Below are 18,013 nucleotides of genomic sequence, written 5' to 3'. Positions count from 1 at the left end.
CCAACGTATCGCCTGAATACGGGCTCCTTCCCTACTTGGCTGTTAAAATCCCCAAGTATGATTTTGATATCATATCTGGGACAGGCTTCGAGGGTTCTTTCTACTGCCTCGTAGAAGGTATCCTTCTCCGACTCTGCAGTCTCCTCTGTAGGGGCGTGAACGTTTATGAGGCTTATATTTCTAAACTTGCCTCGCAAGCGCAGAGTGCATAGCCGTTCGCTTATACTTTCAAAGCCGATAACAGCAGGTTTCATTTTTTGGCTGACTAAGAAACCTACTCCGAGCACATGGTTTACTGGATGGCCGCTATAATATATGGTGTAGTGGCTCTTCTCCAGGAAACCGGTCCCTGTCCATCGCATCTCTTGCAACGCTGTTACATCAGCCCTATATTGGGACAGGGTATCGGCTAGCTGCTTATCAGCTTCATCTCTGTACAGGGAGCGCACGTTCCATGAGAAAATGCGCAAATCGTTGTTCCTTTGTCGTTGCCGGGTCCGTCGTTTTAACATCCGTCCTATCCGAGGCTCCTGTTGTGGCTTCGTAACAGGTTGTTTTCCGTGTAGGGTTGTCAGCCCTACCCAACCCCCAACCTGGAGGACCAGTTGGTACAATTTGTCCCGTTTTTAGGCGCGGGAGACTCGCCTTCATCCTTCTCCGTCTGCAGCTTTTCGTCAAGAAAGAGCTCCCAGCGGTCACCACGTGGAGGTGGAGATAGGGTTTGGTAGTAGAGCTGTTGGTGTTGGTTCAGCAGGCATTTCCCAGGTTTTATGCTCCATCGTGGGTACCAATCCACGTTTCGCCCCGGGACCTATACTACCCTTTGACCAGAGGTCCTAATCGTTTTGTTTATCTCACTTCTTTTCATCCCCTGTGGCGACTTTAATCTTCCTATGCTCTCCTAGCCCATCACTCCTGGCCTTCCCTCTCTCACTAATAACTCCACCCAAACTTCCCTTCCTCTATCCACTTTCATGTGCACCTGTGGCGCCCTCCAGTTTAACCTTTCTAGAAACCATTTAGATCGCACTCTTGACCTTGTCTTCTCTAACCTTCCTGTGCGTTGTCTTTCCCAATCCCTTCATGCTCCGTCTTACGTTGCCCCTGACGCCTATCATCCTGCTCTCGAGTTCGATGTTCAGATATCCCGACTCCACTCTCCTGTCGCCTACAAAGTTCAACTTTAGTAAGGCGAACTTCGAAGGTCTGAACTCAGCCCTGGCGTAAATCAACTGGGTCCCCCTCCTCTCTCCATTTACGTGTAACCAAGCACACAACACCTTCTATACCATTTTATCTCATCTTCTTCCTTCTTATGTTCCCTCCTCTCCTAAGTGCTTACGCTCTTAACCCGTCTGGTTCACCACTGAAATTCACAAAAAACTACTTCAAAAACACACTGCGAGGAAGAAGTTCCTGTCTTCTAGAAACGATGTTGACTTAGTTCTTTTCAAATCTCTACGTTCCTCGATTAAATCCTTAATACGTAAGTCCAGAAACGAATATTTGACCAGTGTAGAAGACTCACTAAAGCGCGAAAACCTCAAACCTTTCTGGTTCCACGTTCGCAACAATCGCTGCCCTGCCCAGTTATCCCCTCCGTCCATTAAATTCTCTAGCTTCTCAGCTAACTCCCCCCAACTTTGATTTACTCTGCCGCTACTTTTCCTCAGTCTATGTTCCCCTTACTTCCTCCGAATCCCTCCCGATAATGGATGTAGCCTGCCCCACATCGCCTACCATTCCCCTTCTTACCTCTATCCTTGTCGAATACCTAATTGGCAAACTTAATGCCAATGTCGGACCTGGCTACGATGGTCTTCCAAACCTCTTTTTGCTCAAAACTGGTAAGTCCATCTCTTTTCCTCGATCTCTTATTTTAAACAAAATCCTCGAAGAGAATCGCTTTCCCGGCTTGTGGAAAGAGGCTCTCATCATCCCCATACACGAAGGTGGCGATCGTACGCTTGCACCCATTCTCTCCTCTCCTCCTATTCCAAAATCCTGGAAAGATATGTCAGCGACATCCGCCCACTTTGGCCAACACATAGTGAAAGAGCAACACGGCTTCGTTAAACGTAGCACTACCTCCAACCTGCTTCACTTTACCAACTTTGTCGCCAAATATCTAAATTCACGGCAAGAAGTGCACACCATGCACCATGCACACTGACTTCGCTAAAGCCTTCGACACTGTAAATCACAAGATACTTCTGTCCAAACTCTCGTCTCTAAGTGTTCCCATACCACTTGTTTTATGGCTTGCTTCTTACCTTTCCAACCGATCCTACCGCGTCTCTTTTGACGGCTGTACTTCCCGCTCCCTCTCCCCCTCTTCTGGCCTCCCACAGGGATCTATTCTGGGTCCTTTGTTATTTTTATTTTTTATTAACGACCTTCCTCCCCTCCTTACTTGTCCCTGTTTGCTCTATGCAGACGATCTTAAGCTGTTTTCCGGTATATCGTCGCCTATGGACTGTGTTTCCCTTCAATCTAATCTCAACACTCTGGTTCGTTGGTGCTCGACTAATGGTTTAGCGCTAAACGTCAGAAAGTGTCACTCTATTTGCTATTCTCTAACATCCTTATCCTGCTTAAATTGCACTCAAGACCTCGAAGTCACTTTCGACAATAAGCTCCGCTTTGACACCCATTGCCTCGATGTCATCAATCGAGCAGCAAAATTGTCAGGCTTTATACTTCGCTCCTCCTCTGATTTTGACTCCATCCAACCCTCCTTAGCTCTCTTCAATTTCCTCGTGAAAAATACCCTCGAGCATTACTCCGTGATCTGATCACCCTCCGGTAACTGTGATTGTCTTGCCCTTGAAAATGTGCAACGTAAATTCACCCGTTCCCTCTTCTTTAAGAAAAGCTTCCCTCGTGTGAACTACCCCTCCCGCCTCCGCTTTTTGAACCTTCCCTTCCTACAAAAGCGTAGATCCTATCTGGATCTATGTACATTTTTTAAACTTTCCTCGGGTCTGATGGACTGCTCCGCCGCTGACAACATCACTTGCCGTTCCGCGTCTTATGACACACATAACGTAGACATTTTCAACGTGCCCTTCACAGAGCTCGAAGTTTACTTTCATTCCCCGATTCCTAGACTTCGCCGAAATTACAACGCAGAACAGCTTGGTCCTTTTAACTTCTCTACTTTAAGTAGTTTTAAAAGTAGGATAAGATTTTTGCTTTCTCCTCCTCCTGAGGACAATAATTATTTAGAGTTTACTCTGTTTATTGCCCGTTAAATTAAATAAAATTAAATAAACATGATTACAGTACTCTATAGAAGGCAATGTGGCCCTCGCCGGAGATTATTACCTTGATTTGCCTCAGGTACTCATTTCCAGCTGAGTCGACTGGTATCCGACGTCAAATCACGATACAAATCCTACTGCCACCAATGAGATTTGAACCGCGACCTTCCGTACGACAGCCTTGCATTTTAACCACTCAGCTATCCGGACACTACCATAGATACTGCCCTTAAAATTTCGAATTATCCAAAGTTCAAATTACGGTAAATGATAGTAGAAAACTCAAGAGATCAAGAGAAAAGTTCGAACTGTTCACGATTTCGAATCATCCAAGTTGGAATTACCAAAGTTTCACTCTACCTGGTACACTGATTGATCCCTCATAGTAGAAAGCGCAAGCGCGGGGTCATTTGTCCAAGGAAAACGTACACTGAACCAACGTATATTCCGGGCGGGAATATACGGCGGAAAGTGCCTTCCTCAATCTCAATAAATCGCAGAACATTGCTGTTCTGACCGACAGCCAAGCGGCGACCAAAGCTATTAATTTCAACCAGGAGAGCTATGAACTGATATGGGAATGCTTTGAGAAACTGAACGTGCTTGCCTCGCACAATAAGATCTGGCTGCTCTGGGTTTCAAGCCGTGGTGGGTTAGCGGACTAACGACATTGCAAAATGAAGTGGAATGGCTTAGGGAACTATATGGGCGGACTTACCGGGAAAGGCCCAGAGATTACCTATGGGGAGATATGAACCAAAGCGCTCAAAGGTTTGTTTAAACCTCACCAAGAAGAGCCTCCGGATTATAGTGGGGATACTCACTGATTACTGCTGACTGAACTATCACATGGGAAAGCTAGGGATATCTGCGCACACTGCCGCCTCCATACACGTTCTGGTACAATGTCCGGTGAGTCTATCTCTCCAATAAATACGAGAAGTGGTCTTTTCCCTTGGGACAATATCCAACGGTCTTTCAGGCTGAAGTCTATGCAATCCTAAGGGCGGCAACCTGGATGATTGATGAGCGGTTGAAGGGTACGCGCATCGCAATCTGTAGCGATAGTCAAGCTGCATTGAGGGCGTTCAGTAGTACTTTGATTACTTCAAAAATCGTTCAGGAATATAGAAACCGATTGAATTCTGCTTCTAGATTCAATATGGTGGATTTACTCTGAGTACCTGGTCATTGTGTTGACCAACAATTGGGGTGTCGGTGATGCTGCTATCAGAAACTGGGAAGAAGATTCCCATAATGACAGGTGGCGAGGCCTTAATGCTGCTGGCCATATTCCACTAGCTGGGCATATGTTCAGAATAGGAATTATCCATGTGTCCACCCTGTAATGAGGAAGTGGAATCACATACGATAGATAATAATAAGATAATACACATAATAATAATTCACATCGGTCGTAGTATTGCTTATAAATTTTTTATATATATGAGCTACAGAATCGTCCCATCCTCATGTAAGAAATTGTCAACGGATTCGAGTAACCTATAACTGGTAGTAATGGCGCATAAATGTATGCCCTTCCCCCTCGCAGAGCAAATATCAGCCACACAGCAAGATATGTGGCAACTGGAAATCTGTGTAGGAGAACCATGAATTACGAGTGGGCTCCTGGCATATAAAATCCAAACTACCCTTCCCATATACTTATCGGGAATATGGCGTATTATCCAACAAAACGGTCAGGCTTCAATTAGTTTGAAGTGTAATATGATAGTGTAGTATACAGTTACAATTAGCGAGTTTGAAGTCCTGGGTGAAACCAAGCTAATAACAGCGAGAACATCTTATGCTGAATTCATTTCGATGAGGTTTCATAACTTGAACCATTTCCGAACAAACTTAGAAAATTCATTATAACGCGGAAAAGGGTGACACAAACTCACGATAATATCAAAATCATTTGGAAACTTTGTAAGCGTTACTTTACTACCTAAGTGCGTTCGGTGAAAAAAGGAAAACAAAAAAAAACTGTGTTTTTGAAATTATCAGCATTTTAAATTTCAAGCAAATTCAAACAGACTAATAAACTCGCGCCTTGTTTTGTGACGTCACAACTCGGGCCAAGAAACTTCAGTAGACCGGCAACTGGCAGTTACTTATAACAATATAAAACTGTCAATATTAATTTCTGACGTGAAATGCTAAGAAGAACGATGAAATATTGTTTCGTGTCTTGCTGCACAAATAATTTCACAAAACCCCGCAAAAAGCTTTTTTGGCTGTTCCGAAAGGAGATTTTCGGAAGAAGTGGATCGCATCGTCTCTTTGGAGTCAGCTTTATTGTAAGGATCATGTCAATGTCAGTACATTTTTTAAACTCTAAGACTCAAGGTCTTAGTTAATAATATACAATTGCGTTAGAATTTTGTGACGTCGTGCGCGGTTGGTATTCATGTAAATTGCTAATTGGCCAAGGTTTGATCGACCAGAAACTTACTCGCAGTCACGAAACAAACACAGATATCAATGACGAGTGGGATTCCAACCCAGAGCAACGAAATTGAGAGGCGGCCGCTCTACCTTCTCTTTAGTTATAATATCATCACACTGTGTTGCTATGTAGGTGAAAGCAGCAGGGCAGCACAAAGACGAAAATAAACATCCATGATGAACCGAAATTCGAACCCGAGGCAACGAGATTAAGAGACTGGCGCTCAATCAAAAAACCTTCCCTAAATTTTCGCAGTTTGTTGTAAGATGAGAAACCTCCCACCTCCCTCCAAAAGCAAATCACCCCGGGGTCACCAAATATTGGGGAAAATGCATGGAAACGTGACGGTAATACCTTATATTGATATCGATACAGATGGTTTCATTTTATCCGCATAAGGGTCGCGCTATGAAAAAATTACCATCTCCGAGGAGCTACTTCCTGTGATCAGAAGAGATTTACTGACCCTACATTGATTTTTGACGAAAGCCGGATATGGATTTATCCGAATTACCACCACTAAGTTGCTACTTGGTTCTACCAGACGTAGTTTATTGAGTCTCTTTTTACCATTGCTGAAAGCACGATCTCAGTGATACAAAATGCGATATGAGTCTTAAACGGTAAATAGAACTGTACTTCGTAAGTGAACTCCTTTCCGAATGATTGTTAAAATATTGAACCTTTTGGACCCACTTTTTTGAGTGGTTTCCCAGGCTTTTGTAGAGTCGACAAATAACTGTGTACAAAACAATATTGGGCATATTAGGTGGACTGTTAATACGTCAACCAAAGCTTTATAAACAGAAAAGAAGTAGTAGTGGGAAGCTCAACTATACTTTTGGTTGCCGTTAACACTTACTAGAGTATAGTACATCAACCACGCCTACACACCATCGTTCGTGGTTACCCGAAATCCGCTTCAACTTCTTCATGATTTCCTGAAACGCTTGCAGTACCCTCTCTACTGTTCCTGTGCCTTTGAGGCGACCCACCCGTCGGTCACCTTGTAAGAGTGGATTCCACTGCATGCGTAGCCAACAATGCAATTGTCACCCCTCCTTAATGTGCCACTTCCGCCTTCCGATCACATTGCGAAAGGGTGACAGTGCTGTGCGCCGTCCAAGTTCTTCATTTGCGATAATGTCAGGCCAGCGAACTCCGAAGATACAATGCAGACAGGTGATGACGACGGTTTGGAGCTTCTGAGCTACATTGTAGGCCACTTCCATGTGCTACTCGCATATAGCGTGTCTAGTGGTGAGTAACATCCAGTTCGGTGCCACCGTCGGGAGAAACCACACTTCCTAGATATATAAACTGACCCACGCCTTTAGTGGTTTGAGGAAAGATTCCATAGTCAATTGAATTCCTCCACGTCCTCTGGACACGGCAACATGAAGAACTTCACCACTAATAAGAAATCCTCTGAGATTCTACTTTGGTGCAGCACGTGACATTTTGCGTCACCCTGATATTAGCTATAAGCTTCTCCCTCCTGCGTAGAGCACACCAGATAATTCTCTGTTCACCTTATCGAAAGTTTTCTTGAAATGAAGAATAGACCAGCCTGCGCTTTGTCTATCAAGCCCTTGAGACGTTCCTTGATAAGTTTCGGGATTATTTTGGCTATTATCTTTATGACGGCAGGGACCACGAAAGCTCAAAGCGTAATCGTAATGTATTAGTTTTAGGTGCAAAAGTGATCATTGAAGTGCTTCTCTTTTATCCGCCATGGCTCAACGATGAAACCTTTGGGAAGTGTTCACCTTATGTGTGCATTACTTGGTAATTGGAGTTGATGGCCATAATGCGGAGAGAGCTAGATCCGGGGTCGCTATACTAAGCTTCCTGGTATGCGTATTTGATATGATATATGGAGACGGACTAGTGGCGTGACATGTTTTAATCACATTCGAAATGAGGATATCCGCGATCGATATGGGGTTGCGCCCATCGTGGAAAAAATTGCAAGAGCGGTGTCTACGATTGTATGGTCACGTAATTCCCGCTAACGGGAATTCACTTGCCAAGATTGGTCTGAACATCGAAGTCGATGGTAAACGACCAAAAGACCGGCCAAAACAATGGTGGCTTGATACACTGGATGGGCCATGCGATTGCATCTCGATCAGGCATTTATTAGAACCAAATGGCGAAACCGAGTACGAAGGGCTAACCCTGCTTGTGAACGACACTTTGACACATTCAATATACCGAACATGGCTACTTGCAGCAATACGAAAACGCGAATTCATTGCACAAGATGCAATAAGAAAGATAATTCCCCGTGACGAATGGCAACGCACATTAACCGGGTGGTAATTCTCTTGGGAAAATGAGCTAAGAGGCATATGGACTGCATAGCTCATCGGTAGTTTGGATCCATGGCTGAATCGAAAGCATGACGAGATTGATTATTTCCTTACCCAACTTCTAAGTGGACATGTAGGTTTTCAGTCTTACCTGCACAAGGCTGACAAGGTATGATTTCCTGATTGTTTGTTCTGCAATGTAATAGTGGAAGACGCCGATCACACTTTTTTCTCCAGCAAGAGGTGAGATGGGTTTCGTCAGCAAGTTTATGCAGACAAATGGCTGATAATGTTGTCAGAGAGATGCTGAGGAGCGCTGGCAGATGGAGTTGTTTGCGCATTATGTTCGGGTTTTTTTTTGTTACGAAGAAGACTGAGCTCGACCAGGACCGGATGGTAAAGACTTCCTTGAGTTAACAACTCCGTTCCCCCTTTCTCCTCCCGTTGGTGAAAGGAGCTCCCTAACATGAAGGCTTTCCAAACCGGTAGAGGTGGAGGGTAGCCCGAAGTAATGTGTCAAACGGTTCCAGGCTAACTTTTTGATGGCAAAAATGTTTAGTTTGTATTCTAACGGCGTACCATTACGAAAGTCCAAAACTCTGTCCGTAAACTCATTCACCTACCCTACTCAAAAGAAAAAAAAATATGAAAATTGGTTGACTGTTCAAGACAGGACAAATTCTATTACATTCGCTAGTTCGTCACTTAAGATTGGATTTTCAATGATTATGACCACTGTTATTTCTAAGAGATCGAGGCTTAGGATCTACAGAATTTCACATTGAACGCGAATGCTAATCCTTTACGTTCTTCTTTCTTGGTTAACTCTCTTTTTCTCAACTAATGATGAATCGGTGTTCTTATGATTTTGATGAACTTTGCATAAATATGCTCGTTGTCATAAGTTTTAAAGGGGAAGGTTTCATGTTGAGCACGAGAAAATTACTTTGCTTTACTCCCCCTCATGAAGGATGCGATGGTGGAGATAGTTGAGAGCTAGTCTCTTGATCTTGTTTGGATTTCGGCGCATTATGGATGTCCTTGTTTGTCTTATAGCACAATATTGAGTGCGTTACTAATGAAACCTAAATGCAGTTTAATTGAAGTGAACCACAGTGGCTTCGTACCAAAGGAAAGGCAACTGTTTTATTAAACGGTTCCCACGGGAAAACTATTCTTCATTCATTCAAGGGGCCTGAGGACACATGGTTTGCAGGACCAGAAAGAGGCACAATTTTTAAGGGTCCCATCTTGATCTTTGAGATGTGCATGTAGTCGGTTCAAAATTAGAATTTCCGATTGGCATTTTTCTATGTGCTTTCCAAAAGTAGCAAATTATGATTGTCAGCTAATATTACGCCTGTTAGGCCCTGTTGTAATGTTTAGCATTATTTTGTGCTGCTTTCTAGTTCATAGTCTGCCGTTACCAGGTACGTAAGGAATATTTTTTGAAGAGAATCCAAGGTATAATTTGATATATGTATATGTCTATCTATCGTCCTCTTACAGTTTCTCCTCTCACGATTTCACTTCATCAGGTTGTACTTAAGTTTCATTATTATAACCCCGATTACGTTGCAAATGAGATAAAAATACGGTAGCAGCAAAAACACAACGGAAATACAAACATCCATGGCCAGACTAGAATTTGAACCTGGAAATACAAAGGGTACTCGACCACCGATCTCAACCGAACTTCCATTGTATATTAAAAGTAACAGGTTAGTTATTCTATAGATCGGGGGAAACGAAGAGAATGCCAAGGGATGTAGTCTTCCATAGTAAGTCTAGAAAAGTCTAACTTCCGTAAAAATGAGATTTCCGCTTTTGATGCCCTTAAAAGTTCGCAGGAAAACAGATACAACTTCAGAGGGTGTTTTTAATGACAATGTGTAAGAAAAGCTCAGCTCCACAAAGCCAATAAAAATTATCAAACTTATGAATGATACTTGTTAACTTACCTTATTTCTGGCTTTGTCTTCTTGTTTCCTTCTTTTTTCAAGTATTTTGAGTTTTCTTGCTTCATCTTTGGCATATTCTCCTAAATCCTTTGTATAGCGGCCATACATCTGCAATAAAATGGCAAAGATTAGACACTTGAGGATTTTACCAAGCTAATTTGATTATAAACAGTGAAATTAAATTGAAACATGCTATGTATTTCCCAACAGGTAAGTTCATCAAATTTTAAAAGTGTCACTGAATTATGATGTGAATTAAGTATTATCAGGTTTTCAGGAGAACTAATGCCTCGTTAACAATTGTAATGAGGCTTAATTGGATATTAGATTAGCCCCTGTCGAGAGGGTTCATCCATTACATACGTATACTGTTATTAATATGAAATACATGTGTAATAAGTTAAACATGCAAAATGAAAAAAATAGATAACTTTTTTCTAATAGTTCTCGCCCAATTTTATGGTGAATGCAGATAATCTATTATATATTGAATTTATTATATCATCGCTGAACCCAGTGATATAATGTGGGTTTAGTGCGGAATCTGGACTTACCTATCCATCGTTGATCCGTCCTAGGTGTTTTCACTGCCTTTTCTTTACATTTGTGCAGAATCACTAAAAATCTTAATTATTTTAATTTTCAGACCGGTATGCATTGAATATGCGTTCCACATGACATTCTTCTTTCTTTTCGTATTAGAACCACTATCCTCACGTAAGTATAATATTAGCCTTTATTACCAATTTTGACGAAGATGGGTCAGCCTTAAGTAGTCAAACAATTTTAAGGTAAACTTCAGGAAAAAATGTTGCTTCTTATTTCAAAACGTGGCAGACACACAACGGCGCCCTATGTATCAATGTGACAAATGCTTAGATGTTCATCAGCTGTATCGCAGTCATAAATACTGCATCTGTAATTCTTAAGGCTTTGGCAGACGTTTGCAAATATTTTTCGGGAGCAGAAAAAAATCTATTTGGTCTTCAAGGAACATTATAAGTAAGAAACTCCGTCTAGATTGTGCCTCTAAAAAACATATTTTAGCCCGGTTTACCAAAGATTGTATAATCAATAACAATAATCTACCAGCTTTCCAGAGTGTCAAACAAATTTGAAATTGCGGTTTTCCGTACTATCAACAAGGCTTTGCGTAATTTATAGTTTGCCGCCTTACGGTCACTAACGCTATAATACTGTATATTGTTATTGTAAATGTGGCGGAAGATGGTTCCCTAAAGTTTCACCGTTAGATATATGACCGGCGGCCATGGCGAAACATCAATTCGTTGGGCAGCAAGTGAGTAACATCCAAAAGAGTCCAAACCCATTCAGCCATCATTTTCCTCGAGTTCACTTTATGTATATTCCAAAAAGATAAGTTCGCATAAGCTAGAAAACTAGTCGTTGCCTTGTTGGTGGACGAATTGATGTTTTGTCATGTTCTTATTTTCGCCTGGAGTAACAGAAAACCTTTAGGCAATCAGCTTTAATTCCATTTACAACAACATTCGGTATCATCAAAACAGTGACCATAAGGCAGCTGTATTTCCAACAAGGAATTCTACAGAACCCTAGCGTTTCCTATTCACTTCTTAGTGAAGTATGTGGCTTCCATACAATAGGACTGATAAGCTCACAGCAGCCTACAGAACCCCAATTACTCAAAACCTTGTTGATGGTGTGAACAACTGCATTTTCAAACTTATTAGCTACTCTGAACAGCTGGTAGGTTATCGGTAAATATCTGTTAGTTCATTGGATTTTTCATCTATAAATTTGTTGTTTTTCAAAGCAGCCCTATAGTTATAACACGGTCGATATTTATATTTATTAATTTTTCGTTATTTCATGTAGTAGTGGTGACAAGGGATTTTCGACAGTCCTTCTTCAAGATTGTAAAGTTATATTTGGGTTAGATTACAATGGAAGATTAAAACAGTTAAACCAGAGGTAGCCTTATGGTTATGAACTGCAAAATGTTTGACCAGAGATCTTTCTCAGATCACAGTTGAATACTTTTCAGTCTAGATCTCCCAAATCTTTCAGAGGCCCCAGGAGGATCTACTAGAAGAAATTTGGTCAAGTTAGCAAGAACAAATTCAAATTGGTAAGATTGGCACGACATATGAACTGGAACATAACATTGCCACTGTGGTAGAATGAAAATCCGTCCAACCTCAGGAAGCTGACCAGGGAGATCTTTAACACCTGCTAAAGGTGAAAATATTGCTCCCTGAAGAAGTACAAGCCTTAAGACTGTTAGGAGGCGTGACAGGAGCGGGGGAAGATGGTGGCTTATGCCGACGACTTGGTGATATTGGTGTCAGGGGTCGTTTCCCTACATTATGAGTGAAATCATGGAAGGATCGTCGGGAAAGGTATGTTTGTAGGCTGCAAGATGGATCACGGTCACTAAGGCCTTGTGATCAACATCAGGCTAGTGCCCTATAGGGGATCAAGCCGCCAGATCCAGAATATTCTATAATTCGCATTGCCGGAGCTGCGGAGAAGAGGGAAAACCCTCAGTCACTTCCTTCACGACTAGCCCCCTAGCTAGAGCCAGCACACTAGGTAAATCATTCTTTGAGGACCTCAGAAAGATAATTAGCTGCAGAGTGGGACAGCTCCTTTCATTCGTGAATGCTACGGGCTAGCTGATTTTACCACAGCAGTCATGGCTTTTGAAGTTTATGATAACAAACGGCGCTAATCGAGCTCCTCGGAACAGCCACTGATGCACTGCCTTATATACTTATGTTGTGTTAGTAAATGTATATAAAAGAGCAACAAAAAAGCTAGACTGTCTTTTTACCTTAATAAGGTTCATTTTGACTTTAAATGCAATTAGTAAAATATTCTATATTCAGCAGCGGTTACCCATCGATCCTTTAAGTAAAGTAAAGTCAACGCGCATCTGCTTTACAAGCAGCCTCATGCAAGGGACCCCTGATAGGTTTATCCACTCCCTGGTGGAATGGGTGATGCATTCGAAATTTGGACATAGTAATCCGCATCTGGCACTGCATGCTTTCCAGATCAGTTTTCGTCCTGGCAATATTCCAAATAACTATGTAAGTGAAGGCGTGGAACACCTTGCACTGAGAAAGGATTCCCCACCTTGAACCTGACCATCTTTTTTCAGTGAAGGGCCGCGCTATAAATTTTGACAGTAAAAATTTTAGATGAAAAACGGTTCCCTTAGGACAGACTGTTACCGGACAGGACTATTCGGATTATAGTATAAGTTTGCAAAGATGACCGACCTCCATATATAATCCAGTCCTTAGATCGACCATCGTCACCGTATCTTTCGCGGCTATATGTGTGCGCTTGAGGTGGGGGACAGGCAAAGCCTATGAGCACTCAGAACTTTGTGGTCCATTGTACTCGATTCTCACTTCTTAGGATTTCCGTTAGTGGATGTGATGCTATCAGCTGTAATTGTGTGTAAGTCATTAATTAACGATTTATTATAGGTTTCGATGTCAATGGCTGCTAACAATACATTTTTGATATATTCTCCATGAATGAATGAATGAGTTTCTTTTTGCGTATGTTGATCTTCAGGTGGGGTGAATTCACATTCTCTGTTCTTCAACTTCAAGGGAAATAATTTATTATTTACCATGATGGTAGCCTGATATGATATATTGTTTCTCATGGACGAACTAAGGAAGAGAATACACTTGATTGTAATGCAAAGTTTCCAAACTAAGAATCCCATTCCTGCCTAATCACGCAGGAAATGGATCCTCAACTTTTCGACACCTCTATTGTGCATGTTGCTATTTGCAGGACCTATTCTTTCCCGTCTGCTGACAAACTCTAAATCCATATTGCTGCGCTGTATCATACTGAAGAAGAATGGGAATGGCAAGAACGTTAATTGCTTGGATTCTATTTTCCGGACAGTTCAGTTTTCAGGATAAGATCGAGACGCCGCTCAAGTTAGGAGCTATTATTGCCTGAAATGTAACGAGATATTTGTATACGTCATCCGGATCCATACCTTCAATGTAGGTGTTATTTTGCCTATATTCTTCATTGTTTCTGCGTTTTGCCCGAATAATTGTTTTCAAGCGACATTTCTCCAAATCCAACTGAATGCCGATATCCCTACTGAACTAGATGAAGAAGTCCAACAAGGACCGAATTTAATTTTCATTTTTGGCATACAATTTTCTGAAAGGGTTTTGTCACGTCATAAGCAAGTAGTACTGAACAGGAACTCACTGAATATTCTAATTGTATCTACAAGTATCAAAAAAGCTTTCATCTTGATCTTGCAAAACCAAAAAGGATTTTTTAAAAATCTCATCAACTCAGGCCGGAAAAGCGACCTTAATGTGGATCATGGAGAAAATGTTTGATGAAGTATTTAAAGTCAACTCAACCGTTTAGAAGTAGCGTGGCCCCCACACTTATGTCTTCATACGATTCTTTTTCCGAAATATGTACGTCCGATATTTCTTAAAATGACATTGAAGTAGCCCTTGAAAAGGCACATAATTTGAAAGCGCCTTGATAAGATGCATGATCGTTGATGAAAGCGGCTCAGCTGCAATCATAGGATGTTGGCAAAACATTTCAAATAGATGATTGCTGATCCGAACTTGTTCCTCTATTTCTCCCCATGGAAATAACTTATCCCCCCCCCCCTCAAGGAAGAAGATGCCTCTTGCTGTTCAAAATGTTGATCAATTACTTGCCTTACCATCTTATCTAGACAAGATTCTTACTTCAGCTTTGTGCGCGAACATCTCAAAACATTGTGATGTTCATAAATTGATAGTTGAGAAGCAGATTTGAGTCCTATTGAAACTGTTTAGAGTATTATTCAGCGGTCAGTCCTTAAGGACCCAAAATCAGAAATAGAGCCTTATTAATTTCTAAACATGCTTTTTGCTTAAATGCCAAATTAATAGTAATTAAATTTTAATATTTGAATGCATACATGAAATGTGATTAAAAATGGAGGAAAATGGTGTAGTATTACACAATTCTCCCATTCCTGTGGAAATAATGCACCTTAAGACATCATATTATATTATAATAACAATCGCTGACGCAGGAGGGAATACAGTCAATATTGCGCTGATCTGGAATTATTACTATAATTTGATTGTGAGACAAATACACATGCGGAGCTAAGTCGATTAATATCTGACATCCAGTTTAACGATCTGGTTATAGCCCTTCAGGAAAATGATCGGGAAATTTTTCAACACACTCCGAAAGATAAATTAAACCAAGCAGTTGTTGTTAAATATAAATCAAAACACGTCGATTTTAATGTGTCAAAAGTTCCAAATAAAGAAATTCCCAAACATCAATAAGCCTAAGAAATATATTTATTTTAATTTTTCCTTGACAGAAAAACCATTTACTTAAACAGCTGATTTTTGTTGTATATTTTATTTCCCAAAGTTCAACTGATAATAAGATCCCAATCAAAAATACATCAGGTGAATTTTTCTGATGCATTTTCTAAATAGTTCAACGAGCAAAATGATGGCAAGCTATGTATCTATAATCGGCCATAAAAAAGTGACGGAAAATTACATTTCCTTCTCTTTCAAAATTTCTTTTAATTTTCTCGCAAGGCTACAAATCCCTCTACACTAATATTTGAATTGAGACCCTTGGTTGCGAGAGCTTGAAACGTAAGATTGAGGGATTTATATTGCATCATAGAATAGCAATACATACCACTTTTTTTCTTGAGGATTTTTATTGAAGATGCAGAGAGTCCTGAGTCCGCATCCATTCGATAACGGACCGGCCCCCTTAGAAAGCAACTAACTTCCTCGCGTGTGGTCCATGGGCGTCTCTTTTTCGGGTTAAACACCCAAGTTTACGAAAAAAGTTGACTGACGGTTTCTTCCAGGGCAGAGGCAACTCGCCCGCTCACCAGACAAAACTGTCAGTCAGCTTTTTTAATACATATCACAATAAAGTGAATAGTTTGACATATTGACAACTTATAGATCGAAATGAAGCCTCTATTGAAATTCGAGCAAATCAATAAATAAAATCTTTAAGGTCCTTTATCGCTATGTTAATCAAAATTGTTGAAAATAGTAATTACTCAGTTGAGAGGTATTTGAGTGGTTTTAATTTTATTTTATTTTCAGTTTTTAAAATTAAATTTATTATTAGGCGTTTTTCGCCATACAAAAATCCCCGGAACATAAACATGACATATTTAGGAAATGCATGACATATTTAGGAAGCCCTTTAGGATATTGAAGAAAACTTAAAATTTCCTAAATCAAGGATCCCCAAAACTGACGGAAAATCCAAAATCATCGCTCTACCGCGTGACACCTTGATTGAAAGGAAACAGACAAGATTCAGAAAATGCTGGAGTTTTGACTTTACCACGTCGGGCATACAAAATATCGTCTCAAATACCCTGTCGAATAGATTCCGAAATAAATGGTCGAGTTTTTTTGCTTTATGCCCTCATTGGAAAGAGTGGTGGTCCAGATTCTTTCTTTTCTTCTGCCTTTGTCCCGTTCACAAGCGGGGTTGACTCGTCGTGGTCGGTTCCGCCATTTTGTTCTGTCAAAGGCCCGATCTAGATGTAATCGGGGGACTTTCAAATTACCATCCAACCCATCAAGCCACTATTGTTTCGGCCGACCTTTGGTCGTTCAACATCAACTTCGATATTTAGAACAATCTTGGCAAGTGAATTTTCGTTAGCGTGAATTACGTGACCATGCCATCGAACACGCCTCTCTTGCAATTTTTCCACGATTAGTGCAACACCAAATCGTTCGCGGATATCTTCATTACGGATATCATATCCGTTTCAGTATAAGTTTGTATTTCTTACGTTCAGTATAAGTTTGTATTCCTTAATCTGGACTATCATAGTCCAGATTAAGGAATACAAACTTATACTGAACAACGACCCAGTTTAATTGAGTAAAAGGGTTCAATTACTTGATTACAACGAAAGTTTGATAAGAAGAATTTCAAAAAGCATTCCTGTCAATTTGACAAGGTCGTTTTTGTGGGGTTGTTTGAGAGAAAGGAAAAACACTCTATATGACTGATTGGAATTAAACACTCCTTTGAAGGATTTCGCACTTGTAAAGATGTTGATCAGAAAATGAGTCATACTAAAGAAGTAACATGAAATGCGGTTTTATCTGTTTTTTGTTAGATTAGTTTCTTATTGTAAACATAAAACTCATCGGTTGTAGAGACTGAATTTAAATAAGTTAGAAAGCTATTTCCTGCAACGCGTACTGATAATCAGAATTCTTGTCCTTGGAAAAGTGGATCCCCCTGCCAAACACATTTTATTTTCAACCTGCGGCGCATACGTGAGAGAATGCCTGTACACATGTAGGTGTTAAAAAGTATTCCTCATAAAAATAGCAAAGACACCTGTATAAGATATTATTAACGAAAACAAATCATGCACCTCTTGTTGATTAACATTATCCTTGATTCAAATAGGGCATCGAGCACGAGCATAATTCTGTCAATTAGCAAATGGGGCTAAATGTATGGAGACAAAATGGGGAACCACGAGGTTGATTAGAAAATTTGCGGACAACTCGCATGGGAAATTGTCCGGTTACAAGTGGTTTTCTAAAAAATCAAACAAAAACATTCCGATTCGCAGCGGCAGCGTCATCAAGCTTTCATATTGAAAACTACACATTTGCAAAAATGTTATATACATCTATGTAGATCTGTGTCTACTACTCTCGTGAAGAGGTGGAAAATAACTTATTTTTAGACTAAAACAATGAAATCGTATGAGGGAACTTTCAAAAGTGCCAAGCATGTATTGTGAAAATATGTACTATAAATCTTGATAATTGTCACCGGAGATAAAAATCTATTCTGCTGTGTAAATAGGGGTGAATTCATACCAAGCGCCGATTGTAGGGTACTTTAATTGTTGTATATTTAAGCTAGTCATAAATGTAAAAATCTACCATTCTCACTTTGAAAAGGAGTAACTCAAAACCTTTCCGTAACACATTGGGTCCCATA

At 40.6% G+C, this 18,013-nt stretch overlaps 1 protein-coding gene across 5 annotated transcripts in view; it reads right to left on the bottom strand.

Moving 5' to 3' along the window:
* LOC119655582 (chloride channel protein 2) overlaps nucleotides 1-18,013 on the bottom strand; it is a 129,406-nt gene that overhangs the window by 23,232 nt on the left and 88,161 nt on the right. For all 5 annotated transcript variants that reach the window (XM_038061548.1, XM_038061525.1, XM_038061555.1 and 2 more), the window contains one exon: nucleotides 9,992-10,099. In XM_038061548.1, coding sequence (XP_037917476.1) covers nucleotides 9,992-10,099 — 108 coding nt within the window. The remainder of the gene's footprint in view (nucleotides 1-9,991; nucleotides 10,100-18,013) is intronic.

Source organism: Hermetia illucens, chromosome 1 (genome assembly GCF_905115235.1).
Source record: "Hermetia illucens chromosome 1, iHerIll2.2.curated.20191125, whole genome shotgun sequence".
NCBI lineage: Eukaryota > Metazoa > Arthropoda > Insecta > Diptera > Stratiomyidae > Hermetia > Hermetia illucens.
Note: the sequence above shows the minus strand (reverse complement) of the source record. Positions and strands in the feature narration are given on the sequence as shown.